Below are 16761 nucleotides of genomic sequence, written 5' to 3'. Positions count from 1 at the left end.
TAAATACTAGTTACTAGTTCTAACTACTAAAGTTACTAGTTCTGCATGGAATTGTGCGCAAAAAATTTTCAATTCACTAAAAAAGTTCTCGAGATATGGCGAAATACGCAAAAAGTACAAGTGACATGAAAAGTCCAAACTGTGGACTGCCCTAACGAAAATTTAAGATATATTTGAGATTGTTTTGAGGTATATTTGAGGTTGATGAGAAAACAACCATGAAAATTATGCCTCATGAAGGTCGTAATTGAGGTGTACGAGGTTGTTTTACATACACTTCCGCTCATTTTGAGGTTGTTTAAAGTTTAAAGTACACTTTATATTAACTAGCTCCCTTCCCAGATTTCCGTGCGAGCCGGCGAATGGCGTGTGTGTTGACAATCGAATGTCTATGCGAAATTCGGTAAGTGTATTTGACATTTATTAATTTAGTTTTATCATTTTTAATCAATTATGCTTCAATTTTCAAACTTAAGTTTTATTGTTTTTCTTTTAAAGAAGCTTCCTGATCTTAAATAATTAAAGTCAGAGGATATTCTTAGAGGCTATTGTTGTAGACTTAGCAATAAGAGAATAATCAGAATATTTCTCGTCGCTGTTTAGGGTAACGTTATTGGTGAATCGTTACAGCAGGTTACGCACAGTATATTTTATTGTTTGCTATTTACTCAAATATAACTATTTTCTTTATTTTTTTTTTTTAATGTATATGTTTTAACGTAGCAGTATAGTATGCAAGCTGATTAATTGAATGAAATGTTCATTTCTCTTTCAAATAAATCATTGAAAATTGAAATATTTTTAAAATAGCAATTTTGCTTTGAAATTCTGCTACATTTGTATGCTGATCGCTTGCTTGGATACCTGTTTTCACTCCTAAACAACAATATGCAAAGTTTATATTGTTGTTTATGAATGAAAATATGTAAATAGCACTGCATTTTAAAGCTGATTAGCATGTGACTTTTTTTTTTTTTTTTTGTAAAATATAAATATATAATTACAGAACTTATCGACTAGTAGTTCCCTGATATTGCTGAGATGACCTTAAATAGCACATGTGCAGCAACAAGGAAGAAGTGGCTAGCTAGCTACTGCCCAGCCTTCCCCTGTGAAATAGTTCAGAATTTATACAAAAAAGAAAAAGTAATCTCTCATAATTAACTACTGAATTAATGAAATTGTTGATGACAATAGTTTGTCTGACATTTGATAATTGAAAATTAATAACTGTACTAGCTCACTTTTTTATGTTCGACCACATAACTGTTATTTTTCACTACATGTTATTTTTTCGCAATTTATCCATGTTAATTATCTGCTAAGCAGATTGTAATTACTTATTAGAATATTAAGAAGAATTCAATAAAACCCAATTTCAAGTTTATATAACAATTTGTTTCAAGGTTATGAGCTTTTTTATGCTGCTGCTTATGGTTCACTACTTAAAGATTTTCGAATGAGATTAGCGAATTTCGATTTCAGATTAGCGAATTTCGGAAATCTTAAATTTTTTAGAAATAAGTCAGTATTGTTTATGTAATTTAAATGCTGCATTGAATAAAAATCAATAGCAAATAAAAGCATTTATTGTTTGAAAGCTATATGCATTTTTTTAAAATTCCATCCAAAGATTTGTTTTCATATTTAAGCAAATGTTTGTAGCAACTATCAAGCAGTTTTATTCTGCTCGATATTATAAGTTTATAGGAAATATTTTACTCAACTTCTTTTAAAATCATTTAAAATCATTCTCTCTTAAACATTTTCCTCACATAAAATTGCTCGCAACTTTAAAACATATGCTTATATCAACTTATGGTTAATTTTATATGATTGGGTGTAAAAAATACATAAAAATTCGCACCTAACTTAAACATTTTATGTAACTAAACGATTGTTTATTCTTGATTACATTGATTAAAATAGCTGTTTTTAACGAAATTCTGATGTGATTGACAATAACGGAAGTCCTTTTCAAAATCAGCGTCAAAAATTTATTAACATGTTGAATGCAACGCTAATTTTGCATGGCTTGCACGACTGACCAAAAAGATTTTCCCTGTATGCATTGGTTTAATTTCTTCAAACCATTTTGGTAACGATAATAATATAAAAAAAATTAAAAATTTACTAGAATTATGTGTTTCTAATAATCTTGGCTTAGCCGGTCACCGGTGATCCCCATGGCGCTACGAACAAACTCAGGGCCGATCACCGGTGACCCCAATGGCATTCAACGAGTTAAAAAGCTATTGGTTTCATGAAGTCTGAGAAAAAGTTTAAAAATGTAGACTAGTCTTATTGAGTTTAAAGATTTGTAAGAAAAAAAGAAAGAAAATCTAATTATCAAATTTGTAAAAAAATGTAGGTTCAATTATGGGAAAATAAAAAGTATGAAAACTTCCTAATAAGATTGAAATTATCTATTTGAATTTCTGTAAAGGTTGTTAATGGTAGTACTTTCTTCAATCTGTTTTATTTTGTGGTACCTGCAGGGCCGGATTAAGCGTACTCGGGGCCCTAGGCCATTCAAATTTTTGGGGCCCTTAGATTAAATTCTTTTTTTCTCGTATATTTTGTATTTATTCAAATATAAAAGTATTTATATATCTTTTCATTTAAGAAAGCATATTTAAAATTAAAATAAATAATAATAAACTAAATTTGACTTTTTTTTGTTAAATAAGAACTAAAAAATATCATCGTATTTTATTAATATATATTTGAAACTGACTTTTTTTCTAAAAAATTATTGTTTTTCTCAATTTTTTTAAATTTATTTTCAAAAAAATTTTTTTAAGGGGGCTCCTAATCACTGGGTGCCCCAGGCCATGGTCTAGTCTGACCTAATCCAGCCCTGAGTACCTGTCCCACTTTTAAACGCTTTTAGCTACGATGGATTGAATAGAAATGATAGAAGTGGAATGCCATTTATCAGAAAAGGAAGAACACTACTTTCATCCAGATAATTTAAATCAAGAAGAAAAAAAAAATTCTAATATTTTAAAACCTACCACTATTATTGTAAATATGACTTTCTTACTAATTCATATTCTTTCTTCTTCTAGGTTCCAATACTTTCAAGTTTCAACTGGTAGACAGAATGAATATTCAAAATTATTTTGTTGGATTGTAAAAAAAAATTAAATTTTAGTTTTAAATAAAAGTATTTTTAATTTCAGCAGACTAATTATTCAAATTTGCAGTTTTATAGCTTTAAAAATTCAAGCACCTTAGACATCTATCTTATTAAAATGTGAGTTCCCACAAATAATTTTTCTTAACTGTAAAAATCGCCTAAAAGTGTCATTTCAAGATGATTTAATTGAATTTATTAAAACCTTCGTAAGTATTAAACAAAAACAGCTGTATAGCTGTATAAACCTGAAGTGTAAAATGTCGCATCTTAGGTTGATAAATTAATACTTCTAAAAATACAAAAATCTATACTTGAGGTTACGAAATAATAACCTAAGGTAGAACATGGAACACCTCACGCTAATGGATGGTGTTTTCTACACTAGGGAGCGCTGCAAGCTCGGGATTGCCTAAATTCCCGGGTTACTGTTTCAGTTGTATTTTAAAGCCATTTGGCATCATTGTGTTTTGAGATTCTTGCAAACAATGCATTTGATTACTTATTACTTATGTTTACAATGCTAACAATACTGTTTACAATACTAAAAGTGTTAACACTAACGTAAGATGGTGCACAGCTTGCAACACGAACAAACAGTAATAAACAAATGGAAAGAGGCCAAATCAAGACTGCCAAAAAAAGCGAGTTATTCAAAATCTAGCAACCATGTCACCTTTTTTAATAATAAATAACAAAATAACTAAAACAAATTTTCACTCCAAACTCCCCAGAATTACATAATAACATTAATATCTTATGAAATACGGCAGATTTGAGCTCAGAAATTATCTAGTTTATTTCTTTTATTGAAAACAAAATTATCCGTTTGAAAACATCGCCTATCAGAATAACATGTAGTAAGCAGCTGCAAACTTTTTAACCGGAACTGGAGTAGGTCCCGAGCTCGAGATTGTTATTGTTTACATTTCTATTGAAAACACCATCCATAAAAAATAACCTTTCTAAGTGTCAAAAAATACACTTGTGGTTGACTTATAATAACCAGAAGTGTAAAATGGTAGATAAATAAATACCTCAACAACTAAATAAATTTAGACCTGAGGTTGAAAAGTAATAACTTAAAGTAGAACATCGAACACCTCACGTTCATTAAAAACAACCTATCCAACGGTCAAAAAATACACTTGAGGTAGATCCAGAATAACCTGAAGTGTTAAATGAAACACCTGAGACTGTTGAATAAATTCTTCCGCGGGTGTAAAAAAAATATACTTCAGGTTGATAAATAATAACCTTAAGGTTGAAAACGAAACACCTTAAAGTATTAAATATCTTCCTCTCCACACATGAATTATCTCAGGTTGGATACCTCTGGAGGAATATTTAAGGTATTCACTTGCACCCTTTTCAACCCAATGACGTATTTAAATAACAACCTCAATCGTACCTTTGAAAAATACCTAGATTTTTCAGTAAGGGTGCTCACCTGATCAAACTATTCGCACCATATTTCCCAGATTGTAAATTGTAACTATTCTCTATATTCTGAATCTGGCACAAAAAAAGGTGATTATTCAGGGAAAGTACGTTTGTGTCTAATTTTTAACTTAAAATAGCATCTGCATTTATTAATTAGCCTGTTTGAAGTCTCCCCTTCGAACTACTAAGATTGAGTCCGAGAGCGAGCAGATTCGATCATTTAATCAAAGTTATCAGTTTTTTTTTTTATGGCGCACTGTATTTGACCTTAAAGTTAGCATTTTTTACAGTATTTTGGACAAGGTTTCTAAATACTACTTTTGAGGATTAAGATTACAGTATACTCTAATTAAATTCTGAAATGAAGAAAATTACTAAAGTTGTGCCTTAAAATTTTTCATGTGAAAATGTCTAAAATATTTCAAGATAAAATACAAAATTTTAAATATTTTCAGAAAAAATTACATTAAAATGTATTCACAAAAGTTACATTCAAAAACATGCGAGCTATATACCCATGTTCTAAAGCATGCGTTTTGAGCTGTGTCCGTTTTCTTAAGACGCACATTTTGAGCTTTATCCAGAAAAGAATTCTCAGCAACGAATTTTTAGATTTTCTATGAAAAATATGTACAACTCCCTCATGCTTCTTTTAATTTAGTTATCTTTAGAGACATTTATTTTGTTACTTTATCATGTATTCTAGTTGAATACTATTTCTTCGCACGGGGTAGGAGAAAAAAATAATCATTAAATTAGGTCTGATTTTGTATCTTAAAATATCGTCGGCACTAATTTATTAGCATATTAAGATTAGTCCCGTAACCCAAAAGCTTTTGAAAATCCCATCATTGGCTCGAAAGTTATTAAATACTTTTTTTAGCCGTCTAATAATGCAGTTAAATCAACACTACTTACTATATATTGCCAGGAGCTTTGCTAACTTATCCAGAAATAATTCGACTGAAATTCAGTGTAACTATTATTAAAAAATTACTGTCACCCAAGAGGATGGGAATATTTGTTCTTTAGTTATTACTAGAGCCCGGATTTTGATGACCTAAAACATCTTAACTAATGCCCTTAAAAAGTGCAAAAAATGCCCTTAAAAAGAGCCAAAAATGCAAAAATTGCGCAAAAAATGCCTTAAATAAAGCAAAAATATTGAATTAAAAAAATATTTCGGTCTTTAAAATTATTATGAGTCATTTAAAAAATATAAAGCAATGCAATACTTCATTAAAGTTTTAAAAAAATGTTTTATATCCTAAAATAACAAAAAAAAGGAAAATATATTGACACCAAAATATTTTTATTTTGTATAGAAACTTTAATGGATATAACAACTTCCATCTCATAATATTACTAAATATCAGAATTACATTGGATTATTAAATGTTTTTTGATAATTTCAAATGTAAACGAGCGTCTCTTGTCTGAAAGTAAATTTTCATTCCTGCAGAAGCTTCTTTATGCTGATGTTATAGGTGCGTACTTGAAAAAGACGGTCTCACTTACTTACAATTCTTCTTCAATTTGAAAAGATTTTGCTTCACCTGTTAATATTCTATAGATTTTCTTCATTGTTTGGAAGCCAGTGTAATAATGAAAATTGATAAAAAATTGAAAAAAATTAACAAAAAAACTTTTAAAAATGCAAAATACGCCCCAAAATTTAAAGAAAAATGCCCTATAAATCTAAAAAAATGCTCTAAAAGACAAAAAATGTCCAAAAATGCAAATGTCATCAAAATCCGGGCCTTAGTTATTACTAAGGCCTAGAATCCGGGCCTTAGTAATAACTAAGGCCCGGATTTTGATGACATTTGCATTTTTGGACATTTTTCGTCCTTTAGAGCATTTTTTTAGATTTATAGGGCATTTTTTTTAAAAATTTTGGGGTGTATTTTGCATTTTAAAACATTTTTTAAGGTTTTTGTTAATTTTTTCCAATTTTTATTATTTTTTGGGGTATTTTTATTACATGAAATGCAAGATTTGTCTCATAATTTTACATTTCATATTGTAACTCTCAAAGAATGTTTCAAAACATTTGCTCCTAGTCAGCTTTGCCCCCTAAACCAGTAATCACACGATGGGGTACCTGGTTGGATGCATGCGTATACTACAGTGAAAATTTTAAGATAGTGATGTCTATCGTCAGTAAATTTGATTCAGAAGATGCTGCATCAATTAAGATAGCGCTAAACGTGTTTGCTTCTGATAAAATCAAAGGAAATTTAGCATTTATCAAGTCTAACTTTGCTATTGTGTCCTCGACAATTACAAGCTTGGAGAAACAAGAACTCGAACTTAGCAATGCAATAAATTATATTGATGTACTGAGTCGAGTGTTGCAAAAAGCAAGGGGAAAAATAGGACAAAGTGTAGCAGCTAAATTGAACAAAGTTTTGGAGAAGAACACTGGCTTCCAAACAATGAAGAAAATCTCTAGGATACTAACAGGTAAAGCAACAACTTTTCAAATTGAAGAAGAATTGTCAGTAAGTGAGACCGTCTTTGTCAAGTACTCACTATTAACATCAGTACATTGAAAGAAGCTTCTCCAGTTATAAAATTTTACTTTCAGACAAGAGACGCTCGTTTACATTTCAAAATATCGAAAATAATTTAATAATCCAATGTAATTCTGATATTTAGTAATATTAGATGTAAGTTGTTATATTCATTAAAGTTTCTATACAAAATTAAAATGTTTTGATGTCAATATATTTTTCGTTTTTTTTTGTTATTTTAGGATATAAGACATATTTTTCAAACTTTAATGAACGTAGAACAAGTATTGCACAGCTTTATAGTTTTTGAAATGACTCATAATTTTAAAGAGTAAAACATTGTTTTAGAACGATATTTTTACTTTATTTAAGTCATGTCATAAGGCATTTTTAGCGCAATTTTCGCATTTTTTGCACTTTTTAAGGGCATTTTTCGCATTTTTTAAGGGCATTAGTTGAGATTTCTTAGGTCATCAAAATCCGGGCTCTAGTTACTACATACCACAGTTGAATTTTTTTTCCATCTCGTAACTTAGTTTTGAGGAAACTTATTTGTTGGATTCTGGTTTTTTGCAGTCAATACTTCGTCTCAAGGCCAACTGAATATGAATAGAGAATCAAGATTTAACACTCATTTTGCGCTTTTTTGTGAGAACATTTTCTCCAGTATTTATGTAAATTTTGTTTTAAAAAATTATAGCAAAACAAAGACAGACAAGTTGTATAAAAATAAATTTATTGTTCTTTATTCATAGAATAAACTAAATTCACTAATATCTATAATGATCTGGCTTAAAAGGTCCGTCTTGATTTAATGATAAGTAGTTAGCTTGGTTTGGAGTTAATTTGGTTAGCTTTACACCCAAATGTTCAAGATGGAGAGCAGCAACTTCTTCATCAAGCTGAAACGAAAGTATTTGCATTTAATATAAACAATTAAAACAATGTCAGAAATTTCAAAAACATGTAGTTCGAGAATTTTAATTAGCCTAAAAAAGGATCAACTTTGACAATAAAATTTTAGAAATTTTTTAGAAAATTACTAAAAATAAATAGCACTAATACATACCACTAATCATAAATTTGCATGAGTTTCAATTAAAATGATTACTCTTACTTCTTTTCACACCATAAAAATAGGTATACAAACATACCTTGCTTAAAATCACCTATACCATATCTTTTAAGACTAAAATAATTTTTATTTCGGAATTTTAGAACTTATCTAGAACAAAAGTAGCTATGAGCTAATAAAGCAATTTTTTTAAACAAAAATTTATGGCAAATCTGAGAGTTTCAAAACATTTCAATTTTAACACCTAGAATTAAAGTTTTCATCACCTATTCTTAATATTGTTTAATTCCATCACACTTTCCAAAAAGAAATATATAGATTAATGATCTCCATTCTTAGATTAGAAATAAAATTTAATTCGTTGATTTTCTTTTTCAATTTCGAAACATGTACTACTAACAATTACAACATCATACTAATTTTTTCCCTAAAAAAATTATAATTTAGCATAAAACATTTTACTTAGAATTTTAGTATCCGATATTGTCGTGTAAAAAATGTAAAAAGTGAAATATTCTAAATATTACCTTCTTTGGCAAAAAGTAAACTCCAATGGGATAACTTTCTGGTTTAGTCCACAATTCAATCTGAGCCATCACTTGATTAGTGAAAGAGTTACTCATGACAAAACTGGGATGACCAGTTGCACAACCTAAATTGACTAGTCTTCCTTCAGCCAGGAGAATGATGTGATTGCCATTTGAAAGCTTGTACCTATCAACCTAGAAATAATTATATTCTTTTAAAAAGGTTATTTGGATCCAAAATGACAAACATACATCATGTAAAATTACTTTTCAGCAAGTATTTTTATCTACTGCATAATTTTTAGCAACTTATAGTGACAAAAGTTCATCAAGTAACAGTTATCTATTGTATGAGAAGTTGCAGAGTGCAAAGGATTTATTTAAGAGGTTAAACAATTTTTGTAATGGACAAGTGATTTAAGGTTTGTCATTTTTGTCAATTTTTTCATAGAGTATGTAATGTTCTATGAATGATAAAGTAAAACAATCTTATCTCTAACTTGAAGCACATAAGATAATTTATGTTGCAGTAAGAGTTGTTATGCTGCAGATTATTGTTTAAGTCAATAAAGTGTAAAAAATTAAAAGATCTATCCAAAACAATAATTTTTTAAACCTGGATTGGATGAAATGTTTAAATGTTTTTAACCCATTGGACGAAACGTTTCAAGATCTGGCAAAATAAAAATATCTCTGCTTAGAATTGTTAATTCGATGGTCATTTCCCTACCACTTTGAAGATAACTTGTATTAACTTACAAAATACAAACAAAACTTTGTAATACTGTTTAAGATCTGCATTTAATAAAATTCTATAAACTACATTTCTCTATTAACCACACTAGCTTTGTGGGTGACAACAATTTAACTTGCAGTGAAGAAATTTCTATAATAACTATTAATTTTCGCGAGGTTAAATTTAACATTAGGTTTTAACATTAGAGAGCTTAGAATTTCAAAAGCCAAGCAAACGAAAAGTTGCTATCAACTCTAATAAGCAGAAAATTGAATTTTTTTTCTGCAAAAAATAAAAACTTAAGTACACACTGCTTTTAATTATTCGTATCTAGAAATAATTTTAAAGCATTTTAAGATTGATCTGTTTCCGACTAATATTGCCATATTCAGTTTGCATATTTGTGAAGTAAAGTGAAATAACTTATATAACACAAAATTCCATAGAACTCAAAGCCTTAGGTCTCAAAGTTTGCATTGTAAAGATTTGCTGCAAATAAAAATGTGAGGAGAAATGTAATTAACCCATGAAGATATTACATAAATGAATTTCCTATAAGCTCAGGGGTAACAGTGAGTACTAGCAAAATTATTACTAGGTAGATATAAAAAATTTCTGATGCAGTTGAGGCTCAATATAACAACCACTATTGGCCCACTGAAAATGGATATTATAATGTAAGATGCTGTAGCGAACATTTACTCAAAACTCTAAATTAAGACTTATTTTGACAAAAACACTATTCCTTCGGTTCAAAGTATTGACAAAGCATTATGAACAGCCATCCACCTAAAACACTTTGAAACAAAAATAAAGTTAAGAAAATGCAACAAATATCACATGCCTTATTGGCCATATAAAGCACTCACTGCAGCACTTCACGAAGAGTGAATCAAACATGTAAAATATGATAGATGAGTTATTGAACCCTCTGCAAAGAAATTTTTCAATGTTGTGAATGAATAAGGAGACTGATTTCCACACTAAAATGCAATATAAACATCAAATTCTCTATAAAGTAAAGCAATCAATATTCCACTATTTTTTTGACTATAGACTACACCTAGAATAAGAATAGATGGTCCTGTCACTCTTTCTCTTTTTATAGAGAATTCACAAAATTGAATGCTTATTGAACAGTAAGATGAAAAACAATAGTTGATTAAATCATCTCCTGAAGATTTTCACTATTCATTGATTCATTTTAAATAGAAAAATCATTTGATGTTTAAAAATGCTCAACACCTATTTTTGAAGTAATTTTCTTGGAATTAAAAAAAAAATTAAAATCTTCGGTTGCCATATTACAGTGAATGGTTCGGTTCAGAAGCTTTAAAGAATGTTAAAATACCTCGAATTAGAAAATGACACTTCGCACACTGGTCATTATAAATGAAGGGTTGCAGTAATTGGAAAGGGGCACTTGTAGTTACGTGTTTGTACTATTGTATGTGTGACCAACCAAATTTAATTTATATAATTTATAATTTAAAGATGTTTAAAGAACAAAAGAGCAACATTTCCATTAAAAGAAATTAACTATTTTAATAAATAAAAATGTGACAAAAATATTTATATACTCATGAGAATTTAATTTAAATTATTGGGCAGAAAGCAAATTGATACTTCAATCTTTAGAAACTTGACTAATAATTTTTAAAAAAAAAAGATTGAAACTTTATATACAAACAATATATAGCACATTTACCTGGGGTTTGATATTGACTTTCTCCACTGCATTAGCATCAAGCCATTTTTTGTCAATTTCACAATCAAAGTGTCCAATGTTACATACAATGGAATCATTCCTCATCGCCATGAAGTGCTCACCACGAATAATACCGCTGCACCCAGTAGTTGTCACAAAAATTTGTGCATGTCTAGTACAAGCTTCTTCCATTGTAGTAACTTCATAACCTAAAGAATACATACCAAATATTTTACTAACATTACATTTTTATTCCCATATAACATACTACATTATAGTTACCTTAAAAAGTGAAAAATAAAAAAGTCACAAGTCAGTGAAAAGTCAAATATAAAGTGCATCATAATAATTTGGTTTTTTAAGCTTTCAATGCTAAAAAAATACTTAAACAAATTCTAACGTGTTCCTAGCTGCATGACATCACAGTAAAAAATAGTTTCTGTAGCCTTAACAATAAATATCTTTTCAAGACATTTAATTACTTTATTTTTATTCCATAGGTTTTTAATGAAGTATTTTACAACACAATGAAGTATTTTAGCAACATAATGAAGTATTTAAAATAGTTTAAGAATTCTCAAGTTACTTTGACTATAATAGCAAACATGGAAATGTAATTCTTGTTTTTCCTTTAAGAGGCAAGAATTTTATTTGCAATATTTCACGTATATTTCCATTTTGCAATTAGTTACACATTATCTAACTCATATTTGTAACTATTTCGTTTTCTAAAAACACAAAACACGAAATGAATAGATTCTCGAGAGGGGGGGGGGGGATCTTAATTGCAGAAACCATAAGAGTGATAAAATTTTCACATGTTAGCTCACTATTAACTAAATCTTTAAGGCTTCACAAATATTAATGCAAAAATATTGAAAATGTCCTAATCCAGAAAGCAACTGTCAAATAGTGCCTTTAAAGATTTAGCTCTTCTAGTTATACCTTTTCAAACAAGCCACTTATAACAAATAGTTTAGTAGAGGGTTTGACATTTTTATGAGATTTTCAATATTAATAATAACAACTTCACTTGACTCAACTTCAATTATAACAATGGAATCTTAATTTTACAAAATATTGTAAAATGATTTTGAGCTTAATTTAATTAAAAAAAAGTTTCAGGGACACTAACTGGAGTAAAAACTTACTAAAGCATGCATGAAAGCTTAAAAACATGCAAAATTTTAAAACAATTAATGACACTCTCAAATTCTATTTAAATAAACCAAAAAAAAAAAGAAGCTAGATTTAAAAAAATAATAAAATAAAAATAAAGGTCAAATTATAACCATTACATAATGCCAAATCGAACAGGAAAAATATATTTCACTTTAAGCATTAATTTGAACAAAACAGAATAACTAATACTAATATTTAAACATATTTGATACTTTGTAACTGAAATTTATTCAACACTTCTTAAAATTCTATTAGAACTAATCTTTACAAGTCTAGTGTTAAAACCATTTATTAAACCTATCAACTAGGCTTAATATCTAGTAAAAAAAAAACAATACCTAATAAAGTTTTATACATATATATATAAATATACATATATAAGCTATTTTTGTGGTATGTAGAAATTTTTAATTTTAAAATGTGGTGTATTTAAATATTTTTAAAGAACAAATAACTAGCATTTACAAATGACCAATGTTGAAAACCTTGTTTCTCATAATTTCAATAATACAATCTATGGTATAGGAAAATTAAATTTGACTCGTTTATTAATCTTTAATACAAATTGAATATAAAAACAATATTCCATTGTAGCTTGTATAGAAAATTTTTTAAAAGTTCAGTAGAATATAAGAAAATCCATCCTAGTATTAATCCATTCAATAATTTGAAATATTTATAAAACCCTCTATCGTTCCTAGTAAAATTAATAAAATTTTTGTAGCTCTGTAATTATGAATAATAATTAACAATGATAAAACTGAAATACCCGTAAAAAATATTTTTAAATTCAATAAGTCATTGATTTTAAATACAAAGTAAATATAAAAATCAAACCTTCCATTGCAGCTTGCAAAGCATTAATTGGATCAATTTCAGTAATGATAACTCTAGCTCCAAGTGCTCTTAATGAAGCAGCACTACCCTTGCCAACATCACCATAGCCTGCAACAACGCAGACTTTACCGGCAATCATAATATCAGTGGCACGCTTAATACCATCCACCAACGATTCTCGACAACCATACAAATTATCAAATTTACTCTAGAAAAAAATTGAGTAAGGATAAGGTTGTTGAAAGATTTCATGACTTTAAACTGAAATATTGACAAAATAATTTTTACAAGAAAATCACCTTGGTGACAGAATCATTGACATTTATGGCAGGGACCTTAAGTTTTCCTTCCTTGAGTAACTTATACAAAGCATGAACCCCTGTAGTGGTTTCTTCCGAAATACCTCGAATACCTAAATTTTATATAAATTAATCCTTTTGTCAACAAAACATGAGTTCAAATAATATTATGTAATAAAACATTTTCTTCCATCATGTGGAAAAGAAAAACTTTTATCATGATAACTTTTATAATAAACAGTTACATATGTTTAAGTAAATAATTCTAATTTAAAATGCTATGGGAAAAAATTTCATTACAAAAACTACATGCACACTCTTTACTAATTTAAAAAAAAAAAATTTTTGCATCAATATTATAAGTTTAAAAATATTTAATGAAAATTTCCTTGCCTTAATATTATTCTTATCACAGTACTAATAAAATATAAAAAGAACATATATTAATATAAATCAAAATTATGGAAATATAATAAAATTTTAAAATTAAATTTTGCTATAGTTCATATTAGTTATATATTCTGGGTTTAACAGCTAAACCCAAAATATTAAATAGCATTTACAATTCATGCAATAAAGCAGATTCTAATCCTTGAGGAATTAAAATTTTGAAATCAAAGACTAAAATACATTGAATTATAAGTGAAACTATCATAAAACATACAAAATATAATTTTTCCTCAATCAAAAAGTCAAGCGGGAATTAAAATATTTGAAGTAGATTCTTAAAAAAAGTGGAATAAATGCAAATACAAAATAAAAATGCTGGAAACTTCAGATTTTTCTGATGCTGCATGTAAATCCATGCAAATTGTTATTTGAAATAGCAACACATTGGAAATTAAGATTTATAATTTCATTATTTGCAAGCTACAAATAGTTCCAATTCATTCAATTAAATCACAAATCATGATTAATAAAACACACTACTTTTTTTTTTAAAAAAAAAGTTTGTATATTGAGGATTTGCACTATTTTTTTTAATTGATTTAAAGAATCTTTCATCAAGGTCAACTAAAAAATCAAATTGAATACAAAATGCTTTAAAACATTGAGTAGAAGGTGCAATAACAATTAGATACTTACCAGAAAGATATTGAGGATATTTTTCATGAACTAAGGCAGTGAGATCTCCACCATCATCAAGAATCATATTTAAAGGCTGACCATCAGCAAAAACAATGGTCTACAATAAAATACGAGTGATTAAGTCAATATTGTCTTTACTCTTTAATTTATTGCAGCCAAAACAACACTTATCGATCAAAAATATGTCAAATAGCAAAAATTATGCTAAGAAAAGTTTAATTGTATGATGTACACACTAAAATAAAAGTTTTAATAATGCAAATTCAAATTACTTTTAATTTTAATGAATCTTATAAAATATTTTAAATATGTATCACAAAGAGCAATACAACAGATTTAAGTTTGTCGATAGAAAGAACTCTCATCACCACAAAATCTAAAGGAGTTTGCTGCTATAGAAATAAGAAATAGGATAGTTAAAAAGAAAATAGTTTCTCTACTCAGATTCCTTTTCCCTTGCAGACTAGTCAAAACCAGTAAAATATTGACCCCTATTAGAAATGTTAAACCTCGTAGCAATAGTCACCTTTAGATGAATGGAGAAATTCTATAGACTACAGTAATTCAGTAAACTGTATGACAAAAAATTAAAGGTTACATAATTAACCTTCATTACTTAAGAAATATCATTGAAGTTATATAAAGACTATTTTTATAAAATATGTTTTTGGCACAAGGTACATCTTATGATTTACAAGAACTAGCCACAAAATTTTAATAATTATACAACAATAATAGCCCAAATTTTGTCAACAATTATCATTATTTTAAATCATCTTGATTCTTTAGAAGAAGGCTGGCAGTGTTAAAATAATATGCTAAACAAGCTTATTTATATATTAATAATAGAATATAAGTCATACATAATAAAAAACTCCTAAATTTGAATTAAATTCAAAATGTTTAGAAATTTCAAAGTAGTAATCTACATTATTGTTGAATTTTTTTTTTACTTTTTTATATCTTGTTCCTTGATTATTTCCTACTAATCTTCAAAATCCCATCATTTTGAGTTCTAGTTTGTGCCAGCTTAAATTACCCAGCTACTTCACACAAGTTTAAAAATAAAACAAAGTGGCAAAATTGCAGCTTAAGAATGTTTTAATGGAAAAATAATTACAATTACAGCTAACAAAAATAATAATTAACTTGGCATATATGCAACTTATATGTTAACTTAACATATCTTTTCAGAGGAAATTTTAAAATTAACAGTTCAAAATTTGAAATGGAGACCATTAGAAAATTTCTGATAATTTTATAATATACTTGGGAACTAAGTATATAAGGACTCTACAAAGCACGACATTAATTAATATTTTATTTCACGCAGAACACTGCTAAATTTAACAAAGCTAAAAAATAGGGCTAAAAATGTATTATTTAGAAAAAAATTTACCTGTTCAATACACCAAATATATTCTTCTTCAGTTTCACCTTTCCAGGCAAATACTGGCACACCTCGTTTTGCTATGGCAGCAGCAGCATGATCTTGAGTTGAAAAAATATTGCAACTTGACCACTGTACCTAAAGAGTTTTAAAGATATGCAAGTAAGTTAACAAGTATAGATTTGACAATGTAAGTTTTTTATGTACATTATTTATGTATGCAAAAAAAAAAAACACTAACTATTTTAAAAAATTAAAATAAAGTTCAAATTTTTCTTACTTCAGCTCCTAGATCCAAAAGAGTTTCAATCAAAACAGCTGTCTGTATGGTCATATGTAAGCAACCAGCAATTTTGGCCCCCTTTAAAGGTTTTGAAGGTCCATATTTTTTTCGGAGAGCCATTAATCCAGGCATTTCATTTTCAGCCATGATGATTTCTTTTCGTCCAAAATCGGCCTGCGAAATGTCGGCTAAAATATAAAACAAAAGGATTAAATAATTTATAGAACTACAAAAAAATTTATTAAAATAAAGTTATAAATTGTGCAGATACAACATAGCGTTACAAATCATATCTTAAAAATTTTAGTAAGAATTATTATATAGAAAGAGGGATTTTGATTGTTACATAACAGTACACTAATAGCAAATATGAATAAATGCTTGTTACAAATTTTGCTAAACTTACCAACTTTGTAGTTTAACTTTTCCCCCATTTCAAATAGTTTTCTTTAACTCCTTTAAATCTAAAACAAATAGCTACTTGAACCGGCAAGTTGAAGCGCCTGCAACAGTGAAACACGTGTGGTCAGTTTGAAA

At 28.1% G+C, this 16761-nt stretch overlaps 1 protein-coding gene and 1 long non-coding RNA gene across 2 annotated transcripts; one reads left to right on the top strand and one right to left on the bottom strand.

Moving 5' to 3' along the window:
* Positions 1–304: 304 nt before the first annotated feature.
* Positions 305–3184, top strand: LOC122268895 (uncharacterized). The gene is made up of 3 exons (XR_006224746.1): positions 305–403; positions 1007–1146; positions 3072–3184. It is a non-coding gene; the product is annotated as an uncharacterized LOC122268895 (long non-coding RNA).
* Positions 3185–7817: 4633 nt separating this feature from the next.
* On the bottom strand, positions 7818–16761 carry Ahcy (adenosylhomocysteinase). The gene is made up of 9 exons (XM_016075222.4): positions 16631–16761; positions 16222–16412; positions 15951–16079; positions 14549–14648; positions 13463–13575; positions 13164–13371; positions 11145–11353; positions 8701–8895; positions 7818–8000 (listed from the first exon to the last, which is right to left on the bottom strand). The coding sequence occupies exons 1-9, from the start codon at positions 16656–16658 to the stop codon at positions 7869–7871; spliced, it is 1305 nt and encodes a 434-aa protein (XP_015930708.1). The 5' UTR covers positions 16659–16761; the 3' UTR covers positions 7818–7868.

The sequence above is a fragment of the Parasteatoda tepidariorum genome, chromosome 1 (genome assembly GCF_982258835.1).
Source record: "Parasteatoda tepidariorum strain Cologne lab strain chromosome 1, Ptep-v5.0, whole genome shotgun sequence".
NCBI classification, from domain to species: domain Eukaryota; kingdom Metazoa; phylum Arthropoda; class Arachnida; order Araneae; family Theridiidae; genus Parasteatoda; species Parasteatoda tepidariorum.
This window is presented reverse-complemented; position numbering and strand designations above follow the sequence as displayed.